General features: G+C 43.6%; 1 protein-coding gene across 1 annotated transcript in view; it reads left to right on the forward strand.

Annotated features, from left to right (window-relative positions):
- Nucleotides 1-14479, forward strand: part of ASS1 (argininosuccinate synthase 1) — a 159979-nt gene that overhangs the window by 16216 nt on the left and 129284 nt on the right. Inside the window, exon 3 of the mRNA XM_040324650.1 lies at nt 2818-2928. Within this exon, the coding sequence (XP_040180584.1) occupies nt 2824-2928 (105 nt within the window). The 5' untranslated portion in view covers nt 2818-2823. The remainder of the gene's footprint in view (nt 1-2817; nt 2929-14479) is intronic.

Genomic DNA, 14479 nt, shown 5'->3' on the forward strand with positions numbered 1-14479 from the left:
AAACCAATCGTTAAACGCTTATTGTGATTTATTTATTTTTTTTACCAAAAATATGTAGAAGAATACGTATCGGCCTAAACTGAGAAAAAAATATATTTTTTTATATCTTTTTTGGGGGTATTTTATTATAGCAAAAAGTAAAAAATATTCACTTTTTTTCAAAATTGTCGCTCTATTTTTGTTTATAGCGCAAAAAAAAAAAAAAAAACGCAGAGGTGATCAAATACCACCAAAAGAAAGCTCTATTTGTGGGGGGGGGGGGGGGGGGGAAGGATGCCAATTTTGTTTGGGAGCCACGTCGCATGACCGCGCAATTGTCAGTTAAAGCGACGCAGTGCCGAATCGCAAAAACTGGCCAGGTCCTTTACCTGCGTAATGGTCCGGGTCTTAAGTGGTTAAAGCAGAGCACTTTTATTTATTTGTTTTCATTTTGGATAGAGTAAGGCTGCATTCACACCTAAGCGACAGCCGCGTACGCGTGTAGCGGCAGATTTGCCGCGATTACAAATGTATCTTTTTTTTTTTTTTTTTTTTTCTAAAGTATTCCCATTGCTGTCTATGGGAAAACGCGCCTGTCGCGTGAAAAAAAGGGTCCGGGACTTTTTTTCAGGCTACAGGCGTTGCGCGTCTATGAGATGTGAACCATCTCCATAGACGGCAATGGGAATTCTCCCCTCTAGCGACAGAAGCGTCCCGCGTCGGGCGTTTTGTCGCTTAGGTGTGAATGCAGCCTAAGGGAGTGTTTTAGCCCCTGTCAGTTATTTTTTCCATCCCCGTCCCATTGCAGAGATTTTCCTTCACTTGCTGCCCCGTAGCCAAACAGGAAGTGAGAGGAAATTATACAAATTAAGGGAATCCATGGCCCCCAGGCCCTAAGAACTAGTGTCCCCGCTCGAAAATTTCAGGGCGGGTCTTAAACAAAAAGGGGTGTGACCTTGAAAGGAAGGGGTAGGTCATATTTAAAATATGGGGTGCATGAGTTTAGTCAGGCCTAGGGCAGCACAAAACACACTACTGCACCGGGAGGGTACCGTAATTCTCCCCAAGGGGAACACGGGCAGCAATATAAACTGACAGGTGTTCCAACTGCTCTCCATGATATCGAAAACTAAATAAAATAATTTTGGCTTTGGGTGTAAATCTTCTGGTCACCTACAGTACTTAGTGATTCCTCCGTCTGGTCCTTCTAAAACTAGGGGACCCAGTAGTAACGTGGGTTCATGGGCAAACTCATGAAAGGTACCAGGTATGTGACACTCGAGAGACTTTAGCACTGTCAGGGCAGCCATCAGGAATTATTGGGCCCCTTACACAGCTTCAGGCATGGGCCCCCTGGAGCAGAGAACCGGGGGGGGGGGGGGGGGGGTTCCCCCCGGGGTAGCCATCTGGGGCCCTGGGGACCTCTGGGCCCTTTAATAAAAAATAAATAAATAAATATATATAAACAAAAATAAATATTTATTAAAAAAAAAAAAAAAGGGGGTTTGCCACATGGGGCCCTGGGGACCACTGAGCCCTTTCATAAAATATATATATATATATATATATATATATATATATATATATATATATATATATATATATATATATATATATATATATATATATATATATATATATATATATATATATATATATATATATATATAAATAAAATATAAATTATTATTATTTTTTTTATAAAAAAAGGGGGGTTGCCATCCGGGGACCTCTGGGCCCTTTAATAATATATATATATATATATATATATATATATATATATATATATATATATATATATATATATATATATATATATATAAATATATATATAAATATTTTTCTTTTCTTTTATAAAAAAAAAAGGGGGGTTGTCATCTGGGGATCTCCGGGCCCTCTGTACCCCTAAAAAAAATTTAAAAAATTGGCCCTTTAATAAAAAATTAAATATATATTAGATTTTTTTTTTTTTAATAAAAAAAAGGGGGGGGTTGCCACCTGGAGCCCTGGGGGCCTTCGGGCCCCTGGGGACATCCGGACCTTTAAAAAAATTGGTCCTTTAATAAAAAAAAAAATATATATTAAAATTGTTTTCTTTTTTTTTAATAAAAAATAAATAAAAAAAAAGGGGAGTTGCCATCTGGGGCCCTGTAGGCCTCCGGGCCCCTTACAGGTGTACTGCCTGTACCCCCCTGATGGCGGCTCTGGGCACAGTGGTCAGCAACCCTGTCCTCAGGGCCCACTAACATGCCAGGTTTGCAAGATAACTGAAATACAGGTGATATCATTTGCTGATCAGTGATTGCAGTATTCTAGTCTGCATCTCCCCAAGGTAATACATAAAACCTGGCCTGTTAGTGGGCTCTGAGGACAGGGTTGATGACCACTGCTTTAGCGGATGGTTTAGCAGCGTTTTTGTAGCAGGTAACAGAGGTGGGTATGTACTACCTTTTTTGCTTGGACATTTTTTGGCCACTTTGATTTTGATGACAAAACCTGATCGGAGAGAACATAAAAAAATCAACAATGATTTCAGTCTTCTCAATTCTATCTAATCACGAAAAGTGATACTGTTTTTCCCATAAGCTTTTATTGGTCCCCATAATTAGAAGCATGGGGGTGGAGTGTCTTTTGTCTACTTACTGTGCTATGAGGTGTTTCTCTTCCTCAGTTGTGAAATTTGGGAGGAATTTATATTTATAGACTGTTTATTTATGTTGCAATTAATGTTAGATATGCTTTGTTAGTATCTATTATCTAAGACCGCATAGGAAATCCCAGACAATTCCTGTAAATGGTTGTAAAATTTATTATCATTGGCTCTTTTTTCATCGTCAGGTCACCATGTCTCAGAAAGGCACAGTGGTCCTGGCGTACAGCGGAGGTCTGGACACATCCTGTATTCTGGTGTGGCTGAAGGAACAAGGCTACGACATCATTGCTTATCTGGTGAGTTTGCATTGAATACAAATTGCTTTTGACCCAGGGAACTCAATGACCTTAATGCCGCGTACACAAGCTCGGAATTTCCGACAAGAAAAGTTTGATGTGAGCTTTTGGTGGAAAATTCCGACCGTGTGTAGGCCTCATCGGACTTTTTCTGTCGGAATTTCCGACCAGCAAAAATTTGAGAGCTTGTAACGGGAAAAGTTCTTGTCGAAAATTCCAATCGTCTGTATGCAATTCCGACGCGCAAAACACGCATTCTCAGAATCAATTTGACGCATGCTCGGAATCATTGAACTTCATTTTTCTCGGCTCGTTGTAGTGTTGTACTTCACCGCGTTCTTGATGGTCGGAATTGTGTGTGACCGTGTGTATGCAACACAAGTTTGAGCCAAAAAAATACACGGTTTTCTTGTCGGAATTTCTAATCGTGTGTACGCTAGAGCTACACGATTCTGGCTAAAATGAGAATCACGATTTGTTTTGCTTAGAAGATAGATCACGTTTCTCTCATGATTCTCACGGCGTGGCATCATCTTTTACATTTAAACAAAAAAATTGGGCTAACTTTACAGTTTTTTTATTCACTGAAGTGTATTTTTCCCCCAAAAAATGCATTTGAAAGACCGCTGGGCAAATACAGTGCGACATAAAATATTGAAGCAATTGCCATTTTATTCCCTAGGGTCTCTGCTAAAATATATATAATGTTTGGGGGTTCCAAGTAATTTTCTAGCAAAAAATATTGGTTTTTAACTTAAGAAAGAAGTGTCAGAAAAAGATTTGGGGGCAGACCCACATACATCTGCGAATTTGCGCCGTAAGTTACGGCGGCGTAGTGTATCTCTCGCGGCGTAAGGGCGCGGAATTCAAATGGATCTAATGGGGGCGTGTTTTATGTTAATACGTCGTGACCCGTCGTAAACGAAATTTTTTTGGAACTGCGCATGCGCCGTCCCTGGGGGTATCCCAGTGCGCATGCTCGATTTAACCGGAACCCGCCAATGCTTACGACGGTGACGTCATTCTATGCAAATTCCTATTCGCGAACGACTTACACAAACGACGTAAAAAATTCAAAATTGTACGCTGGAACTGGATACTTAACATTGAGTACGCCTCAGTATAGCAGCTTTAACTATACGCCGGAAAAAAACGAACGCAAACGATGGGGAAAAAAAAGCGACGGGCCGACGTACGTTCGTGGATCGCCGTAAATAGCTAATTTGCATAATCAACGCGGATTACGACGGGAACGCCACCTAGCGGCCGCCGAAAAATTGCATCTTAGATCCGACGGCATACGAAGACGTACGCCTGTCGGATCTAGCCGAGATGCCGGCGTATCTTGTTTTGAGGATTCAAAACAAAGATACGACGCAGGAATTTTGAAATTACGCTGGCGTATCAGTAGGCGTAATTTCTTTGTGGATCTACCCCTTGAACTTTAAGTGGTTAAACTTCCTGCATTTACACACAGAAGTTTGATCAAAGAAGGAAGTTGGTTACAATGTTTCTTTTACAAAAGTTTTATTGATAGAAAAAGAAACAGTCACAACAAGTCAGTACAACAATGTAATGGGTACATCCGGTTACAATGTTTCATGTTGTAACTAGGGTTGTCCCGATACCGATATCGGTATCGGGACCGATACCGAGTATTTGCGCTAGTACTCGTACTCGTGCAAATACTCCCGATACCAAAATAGAATACTTTTTTTTTATTTATTTTTTTTAACATCGAGCGGTGCATAGAGGCAGGGCCGGATTAACCGTGGGGCTGATGGAGCTGCAGCTCCAGGCCCCCATCATAATATAGGCCCAAACTTAATTCTCTCACCAGGGCCCAGCGGCCGGCCGACGACCGCTATATAATAAATCCACACGTCCAGGCAGCTGCAGTGCCATTGGATGGCACTGATAGGTGGCACTGGCATTGATTGAATGGCACTCATAAATGGATGGCACTGATAGGTGGCACTGATTGGGTGGCACTAATAAGCTGCCTCCCTGCACTGATGCACTAATGGGCACTGATCTGCACTGATAGGTGGCACTGGCTAGCTGCACTTTTGGGCACTGGCACCGATGAGCTGCACTGATAGGTGGCACTGGCAGTGATCACTCCTTCAATGATATGTAGTTTTCCAGTACCGTATGCTAAAAAACAGCCCCACACCATGATGTACCAGTTCTTCATAATTCTAAAGAAAATATCCTTAGTCTGTATTGTGGTTTGAAAACGGTCACAATACATTTAAAAAAAGTATCGGTATTCGGTATCGGCGACTACTTGAAAAAAAGTATCGGTACTTGTACTCGGTCCTAAAAAAGTGGTATTGGGACAACCCTAGTTGTAACAAACTTGGCAGACTGGCCGATTTTTTTTTTTTTCTTTACACACAGAAGTTTATCCCTTTAATCTAAGAAGGAAGCATTAGTTACAATGTTTCCTGTTAAAAACTTGGCAGACTACCCGATATTTTCTTTTGACAGCTGAGTGAGCAGATAAGTCTCTCCACTTGTTATAAGAAAGAATCTGCAAACTCTGCATTGGAGATTGTCGGGGGGGTTCAATCGAGATCACTATTTAACGATTAATTGTGCAGCTCTAGTGTACGCGGCATAAGGCTGGCCATACACAGAGCAAAATTCTTTCCTGCAACCTGTGTTTTGCTCAATTTCCCCATCAATGTTGGTGCGAGAATCCCTCCTGCTGGGTCATTGTCTTTTCCTAGCAGCCTCTAGTGGTAATTGCAGGTAAAACCCATTATGCTGGTTGTACCCAAGTTGATCGATCGATCGATCAACTTGGGCACATTTTAGCTTTCCCACAAGGTTCGAATCTCGGCCGGTCCCTGCTGAACCGGACAAGATTTGAACCCTGTATGACCTGAGAGCCTAAGAGATGAAAGATGAAAAACCACGTAGTTTCGTGTTTGTTAGCCGACAATTCTTTGCCGTTTGTATGCAAGATAAGTTCATGGCCAACGCCCTTTAGACAAAAGTCCTATGCTTTGGCCGATGGAAATCCGATCGTGTGTACGAGGCTTTAGTGTTCTGGATTGAGACATTATTTTATGCATATTTCATGCATGAGGTTTACAACCACCTTAGGTTTAGTGGTAGTAAACCTCTGAAATGAAAAATGAACACAGCATAAAGAGTCTAGTGTGATTTCTCTCTGCTCTCTCATTCCTCTACTATCTGCATGAATCACTTGTGATAGTCTATCCCAAAACCATACGAATCCGGGAGCCCCCCCCCCCCCCCCCCCAGCAGTGTGTGACATCAGATCCCTGCCCCCTGCCTTCTGAAGCTCAGAAATGCTGTGTAAATTGTGAACTTTGAAGGGCTGTAAAGAAAAGAGCCCTGCAGATAAACAGGAACAACTTATGTAGGAGGATTTGTTTCACCTCTGTGTATCACCTGAGGATAGTCACTTCACTGGGTATATGGAAGGGTTTACAACCACTTTAGATTGGCACATAGGAAGGTACTTGAATTGAATGAGAAGTGTCCTTTGTGCTTGTGACTGCTCTCTTAAATTAATTACATCTTCCTTCCTTGCCCCCAAACCCAACTCCTCCTCTGCATATCCCTGCATTGGTAATCTTCCAGAGCTTCTGGGGTTAATAAAAGCTGCTGGACCCACTATAGACACACATCAAGAGTGCTAACTATGTCCACCCTTTCCATCCCCCATATCGTCCAACAATGAAAATCAATCTATGACTGGTGGGTGAATGGAAGGTCATTCAGAGCCAGCTTCCTGGCCTCATTACCTAGAACAGAGGTCTCCAAACTTTTTAAACAAAGGGCCAGTCTACTGTCCTTCAGACTTTATGAGGGCCGGATTGTGGCCAGTGGGGGTAGAAATGTCCCGAGCCCCGCATCAGTGAGAATAAATATGGTTCCAGGGTTGGTGGTCAGTATGAGAAGTGCACCATCATTGGTATTAGTAGGAGGAATAGTATTCCATCATTGGTATTAGTAGGAGGAATTGTATTCCATCATTGGTATTAGTAGGAGGAATAGTGTCCCATCATTGGAATTAGTAGGAGGTATAGTATCCCATCATTGGTATTAGTAGGAGGAATAGTATCCCATCATTGGTATTAGTAGGAGGAATAGTATCCCATCATTGGTATTAGTAGGAGGAATAGTGTCCCATCATTGGTATTAGTAGAAGGAATAGTGTCCCATCATTGGTATTAGTAGGAGGAATAGTATCCCATCATTGGTATTAGTAGGAGGAATAGTATCCCATCATTGGTATTAGTAGGAAGAATAGTATCCCATCATTGGTATTATTAGGAGGAATAGTGTCCCATCATTTTATTGGTATTAGTAGGAGGAATAGTGTCCCATCATTGGTATTAGTAGAAGGAATAGTGTCCCATCATTGGTATTAGTAAAAAAAACTTTCCCGACGTGCATTGCGGCAAATGACGTCGCAAGGACGTCATTTGCTTCCAAGTGAACGTGAATGGCGTCCAGCGCCATTCACGAATCACTTACGCAAACGACGTGAAATTCAAATTTCGCGACGCGGGAACGACGGGTAGACTTTAGCATTGGCTGCCCCTACTATTAGAAGGGGCAGCCTTACGCTAAACACGCCGTACGGAAACGACGTAACTTGCTACGCAGGGCTCGCGCAACATTGTGAATCGGTGTTAGTATGCAATTTGCATACTATACACTGAGCACAATGGGAGCGCCCCCTAGCGGTCATCGCAAGAATGCAGCCTAAAATATGCATGGCATAAGAGCCTTATGCCACGCAGATTTTAGGCTGCAGTCGGCGTTACGATGTTCCTGAATCAGGAGCATTTGTAACGCCGGGGGAAAGTAAGCAATTGCGCTGTGTAACCTATGGTTACACAGGCGCAATTGCTTCTTGAATCTGGGCCACTGGTATTAGTAGGAGGAATAGTATCCCATCATTGGTATTAGTAGGAGAAATAGTATCCCATCATTGGTATTAGTAGGAGGAATAGTGTCCCATCATTGGTATTAGTAGGAGGAATAGTGTCCCATCATTGGTATTAGTAGGAGGAATAGTGTCCCATCATTGGTATTAGTAGGAGCAATAGTATCCCATCATTGGTATTAGTAGGAGCAATAGTATCCCATCATTGGTATTAGTAGGAGGAATAGTATCCCATCATTGGTATTAGTAGGAGGAATAGTATCCCATCATTGGTATTAGTAGGAGGAATAGTATCCCATCATTGGTATTAGTAGGAGGAATAGTGTCCCATCATTGGTATTTCATTGGTATTAGTAGGAGGAATAGTGTCCCATCATTGGTATTAGTAGGAGGAATAGTGTCCCATCATTGGTATTAGTAGGAGGAATAGACATTCCTCTGATGAAGTCACGTGACGTGACGATACGCATCAGGAACAAGGAACAGCTCACGTGACCGGAAGTGACATCTGTCCGTCCCCGAGTCCATGTTTGTAGCTATACTAGCCTCCTGGATGCTATTTTTTTGCTTTCTCTCCACCATCTTTGTGAAGCCCAGCTCAGCACCCAGCTGATGTCCACATAGCCACCACGCCGATCCGGAGAGGCCAGTCACACTTCGCTTTAAGCAACAATTCCTTTGGGTTAAGGTAAGCGCTCTGAGAGCTCATTACCAGGAAGATCGGTTGGATTATTATCTGCCATATGAATAACACCACCATATAAACTGTCTATTCATACACTCCATTGGATTCCCCAGGCATCATCCACTAGGATCCATGATTGTTCATTGAACCAGCACTTTATAGTTATTTGGTCATATATGTATTTATTAGGTTATTAAATCTCTAATTTAGCACTTTGATCACTTTAAGCACTTCATAGGCACTTTATTCAGTATATTCTTTAGACTACTCAGTGTATTGATTTTGCGCTCATCACCTCCCCTTTTTCAGTGTCCCATCATTGGTATTAGTAGGAGGAATAGTATCCTTTAATTGATATTAGTAGGAGAAATAGTATCCCATCATTGGTATGAGTGAGTAACTTGTATAGCGCTACAAATGCGAAATAAAATCGCCTCAAGGCGAAGACATAGTGCCCCATTGCTGGAGCCTCATATCATTTAGAGTAATAATGCCCCAAGGGCCGGACAAAGGCCTGCAAAGGGCCAGATTTGGCAGTTTGGGGGGTGGCAAGCAGTATGCCACTCCCCCTGGTCGGTAGCACTTACCCCATCGCTTCACCGACGGCCTCTTGTTCCCCTGCTCTCCAAGGGTCATCACGGCGGCGGCTGTGGCGTCCCGTTTCCCTGCTCTCCACGGCTCATCGCGGCGGCGGCTTCTGTGTCCTCCCTCAGTGCTCCGTGGCCAATCGAGAGTCTTCTCTTTTCGCCCAATTGGAAAACAAGTCTCAGACCCGCTTCTGATTGGACGGATTGAGGATCAGTGTTTCAACAGCGAATATTGATTGGCTGTTGTAACACCTGGGTGGGCTCAAGGCGCAATGCTTTGCGCCACAAGCCCACCCTATCTGGTGCTTCAAAAAAACACCCCCGCTGCTGTAATTCAGGTGCCCGGCATCCTGAAAGGGGCATGATGCATGAATAGGGAGTGGCCGCATCCGCTGTGGATAGCATCAATCTATTATACATATAGGGGGTGGCGTGGATAGAGGGGGCGGTGCCCTGGCGCCCCTAATGGATGGGCCGCCACTGGTGAGTGTACTGGAAGTATGCAGGCAGTGAAGTCTGAAAATGGATGACCTATGATAGTAACTCCACTTTAACTTTCCCTTTTATTGGAAGGATTCTACTTTAACTTACCTGTTATCTCCAGCACTGTGCACGGTATATGGCTCAGTGTGTGAATAGTGTACACATTTCACATGCAGAGGTTAATGTGACCTGAAATGAAGAAAGTGCGAGTCTGCAAAACTGCTGATGGCAGGGACAGATAACGCATCACCTCTGTGCACACTTTATCCAGGCTTCATATGATAACAGGAGGGACATTGGAACGCTCATCTTTGAAAGATAAACCCACAACAGTAAAATCAGTCTGTACAAGTATATGCAGTAAAGCATGCTTGTTATACTCACTGTGGAACCTAAGGGGTTAATCCTCTGCATTGTGTGAAAAAAAGCTATTTGTTCCTGTCTTCTCTGATCCTCCTCTTCCTCCACTATCCCCAATACATCTCCTGATGGTACAGAGCCTTGGGGGCACTCTGCACATGCTCAGTTTGGTGTGTATTGCTAGAGTTTTCTTTTTCCTTGGGAGAGTTAATGTGATCAGCACAGGGTCGATCCGCAGAGGCGGCTCTCTAATTAGGCAAATTAGACGATCGCCTTAGGCCTCGCCCACAGAAAGGGCCTCGCGCGATTGCCTAATTTGCCTTCCAGATGTTGTATTGCCGACATTGCCGTTGCTGTTGTGTGTGGGACTGGGACTCGCAAGCGGCGGGGGCGCTGCACATAGCCCGTAGTAGCCGCTGCACATAGCCCGTAGTAGCCGCAGACTGAGTGAGCTGAGCCGCCGCACCGTAATCCGCGGTGGTGGACGAAGTGGAATAACACATACGATCGTGGTGGATGGTGGGCAGGCTCAGGCTGCCTGTGTCCAATAGCAGGCTCCACTGCCGCAGCGCCGTCCTCCTAGCCTTTCCCCTAAGTCGGCGACGGCGGCCCCAGCGCATGGCGGGAGTTGTAGTTCTCCCACAGAGCACAGGCACACAGACTTCAACTTGGCCGTCTGGTGCCTGTGCTCTGCAGAGACTACAACTACCAGATTGCACTGCAGGGCACTGAGGGCAGAGAGAGAGAGCTAGAACGTCACCGTCGAGTCCTGCTGCCTGGAGGAGGAGGACCAAGTCACCAAGGTGAGGAGCAGGCGGTGTAATATTACTATATTATCTATCTATCTATCTATCTATCTATCTATCTATCTATCTATCTATCTATCTATCTATCTATCTATATATAGGGAAAAAAAACGACAACAATGCACCCCCAAATCTAAGTAAGACCTAGACCATATTATCTCTGCAATCTGCATATTATGAATTATTGGAGGAGTTTGTTTCTTTATTTATGGTACAGTGGCTGCATTTAATGGCACAGTGGCTGTGTTTGATGGGAACAGTGGCTGCGTTTGATGGTACAGTGGCTGCGTTTGATGGGAACAGTGGCTGCGTTTGATGGGAACAGTGGCTGCGTTTGATGGGAACAGTGGCTGCGTTTGATGGGAACAGTGGCTGCGTTTGATGGGAACAGTGGCTGCGTTTGATGGGAACAGTGGCTGCGTTTGATGGGAACAGTGGCTGCGTTTGATGGTACAGTGGCTGCGTTTGATGGTACAGTGGCTGCGTTTGATGGTACAGTGGCTGCGTTTGATGGTACAGTGGCTGCGTTTGATGGTACAGTGGCTGCGTTTGGTGGTACAGTGGCACAGTCTCTGACCGTCTCCTGTATCATTGTCCGCACAGTCTCTGACCGTCTCCTGTATCATTGTCCGCACAGTCTCTGACCATCCCCTGTATCATTGTCCGCACAGTCTCTGCCCGAGACGGCACAGTCTCTGACCATCTCCTGCATCTTTGTGGCGTGATTGTCTGTCAGCACCCTGTCTGTGGTTCCAACTTTTCATACCGTGTTAGCCAGGTAAGAGTTTGCTTGTCATTACCATAATAAAACCATCTCCTGTATCATTGTCTGCACAGTCTCTGGACTATAGTTTTTATATTATTTTTCCCATTATGGGCGCGAGTGGGGCCTCATGTCTAAGTTTGCCTAAGGCCTCACAATGTCTAGAGCCGCCTCTGTCGATCCGCAATCAGCACTGTTCAGACAGAGGGTCAGGGGTCATGCAGCCTCATAGGACAGTCAGAGTAGAATGAAAACTCCTCCTACAAGCTTTAACCAGACACTGATAGAAATCACACAAGACTGCTATATAATGCTGATGAGAGAAGGTATTTAGCAGTTTATATTTACTAAAATGATTGCATTTTCATGTTCTGTGTACTGTGGGAGACCAGATATAGTGAATGCAGGGTCCTGGGTTTAGTAACACTTTAATGCATTCAGTGCATTAAAGTAAAAACACTCCACCTGAGCCCGATCTCAATTCAGTAATGTGCATGAGAGCAAAGGTTCTCCCAGCTTTCTCCCTCCTCATTGGCTCAGAGACAGAAGTGGGAGCCATTGGCTCCTCCTGCTGGTGTCAAACACAGCCAGTGAGAAGGGGGGGGGAAGGGCCAAGCACGCTCTGTGTGTCAATCAACACACAGAGCAGGGCTCAGGAGTGAGCATGCACAGATGCCCCAATAGTAAGCGGCACTCGGCGGGGGGGGGGAGCCCGGAGCACCAGAGGGGGACCCAAAATAGGAGGGTCAAAGCTGCTCTGTGCAAAACCATTGCACAGAGCAGGTAAGTATAACATGTTTGTAAATGCTCATTTATTTAAATCAAACTAACAATCACTTTTATGCACATTGTAATGTGTGATGCCTTGCTGTGAATATAGAGAATACATTTCTCTTTCATTTGATTTGAAAAGTTTATATTTCAAAAATGTAACAGCTTCTGTGGTAACCCTATTATTTATACAGATTTTTTTTTATAGTTACAACACTTTAAAAAATGAAGGCAGATCGTATAGTAACTTTACAATACAATTCAATACAAGAGGAATCAGAGGGCCCTGATTTTTAGAGCTTACAATCTAAAATGTGTGATATAACTTTTTTTAGTGATGGTGAAGTTTTACTTGAATTAAAGGTCCATTCCATCCACTTTCATATTTCTGTCCAAGAAAGGCAGACTTATTTCCGTTGGTCATTTCCTTTGGCCTTAAGGGTAGGGAAGGGCAGAGCAAGTATTGTGATGGCTTGAGATATTGCTTTTAGCTTTTACAAAGAGCAGACTGCCAGCTTTTAATCAGAGAATATTTTTTTAATGAGCACACTTATTTCCTTTTGTTGTCTTTGGGATGCTGGCAGTGCATGTCACAAAAAAAGCCACAGTAGATCATGAAAGAGTATATACCATACCATTACAGTACTGACTATGTCCTAAATCATCTTGCTGTTCTCCCAACGTTTATTCATATTTACTTTATACAGCGAGTAAAATAAGTATTGAACACATCACCATTTTTCTAAGTAAATATATTTCTAAAGGTGCTATTGACATGAAATTTTTACCACATGTTGGTAACTCATGCAATTCATAAATTTAGAGCAGTGGACGGTGTCAGTCAGTGGGGCAGTGGACGGGGTCAGTCAGTGGGGCAGTGGACGGGGTCAGTCAGTGGGGCAGTGGACGGGGTCAGTCAGTGGGGCAGTGGACGGGGTCTGTCAGTGGGGCAGTGGACGGGGTCTGTCAGTGGGGCAGTGGACGGCGTCTGTCAGTGGGGCAGTGGACGGCGTCGGTCAGTGGGGCAGTGGACGGCGTCGGTCAGTGGGGCAGTGGACGGCGTCGGTCAGTGGGGCAGTGGACGGTGTCGGTCAGTGGGGCAGTGGACGGTGTCGGTCAGTGGGGCAGTGGACGGTGTCGGTCAGTGGGGCAGTGGACGGTGTCGGTCAGTGGGGCAGTGGACGGTGGATTTGCAAGTAGAGCAGTGGCCGATGTCAAAAGAGCAGCAGATGGTGCCAGTTTTCTCATATTTTTTACAATTTTTTTTTGTAGCCTTTTTTCGGGGGCTTTGGTGAAATTTTAGACCCCAAATGTATCATTTTTCAGACAGGACACAGTTCTCCATCTCTATCTCTGCAGCCTCAGCTGCACTGCATGAATGAACAGGAGTAGCTCTGTACAGAGCTTCTGGTTCATGCACAAACTTCTTGTTTTAGTTCTGAATATACACAGTGAGTGATTGGTATTGATGTGCATCGAGTCTACACAATATATCTGGATTTTGTCTCATAAATAATTTGCTATAAATGTTATTGCACAATAAATCTTGCTTCATCTCTCCCTCTTCAATTGCGGACTAGAAAAAACGCTTATATATTGTGCAGTGAGTCTGTAGAATATTTCTGTCTGCTACATAGTGATCAATTCTCCAGTGATTATCGCATGTGATATTTGTGCTTTTGGAAATCTTGCATGTTATAATAAAAGGATCAATTTGGAAAGGTAAATACTGAATAAAATTAAGATAAATCATTAAAGTCGATTTAACTAAAAGTAAAACGAATTCTCTATTTATCTCAAAGTATAGCCAGTCAATATTTTAGGAATGTACAAAATAACAATCAGGGGAAATCTGCACTGGCCAGTAAGTAAAGAGAAATCCATGTATCAGTGTGGAAATGTTAGGGCCTTATCTCAGGAATGTAAATAGTTTATAACATTTGACCTGAGCGAGATCATTCTGTAAATGAAGGCACACTAGAAATGTTTTTATAGTTTTACAATATTTCTGTGTGCCACCATTAACATAACAATCTCCCTCTGGTGAGTTATTTTTTTTCTTTTTTTAAGCAAAAATTCATTCGGTATTTATTGCTTAGAGAATTTACCCCATAGTTGCATTGTTCGGTTTAGAAAGACAAAAGTTAATCTAGTTTAACCATT

This window comes from Rana temporaria, chromosome 9 (genome assembly GCF_905171775.1).
Source record: "Rana temporaria chromosome 9, aRanTem1.1, whole genome shotgun sequence".
NCBI classification, from domain to species: domain Eukaryota; kingdom Metazoa; phylum Chordata; class Amphibia; order Anura; family Ranidae; genus Rana; species Rana temporaria.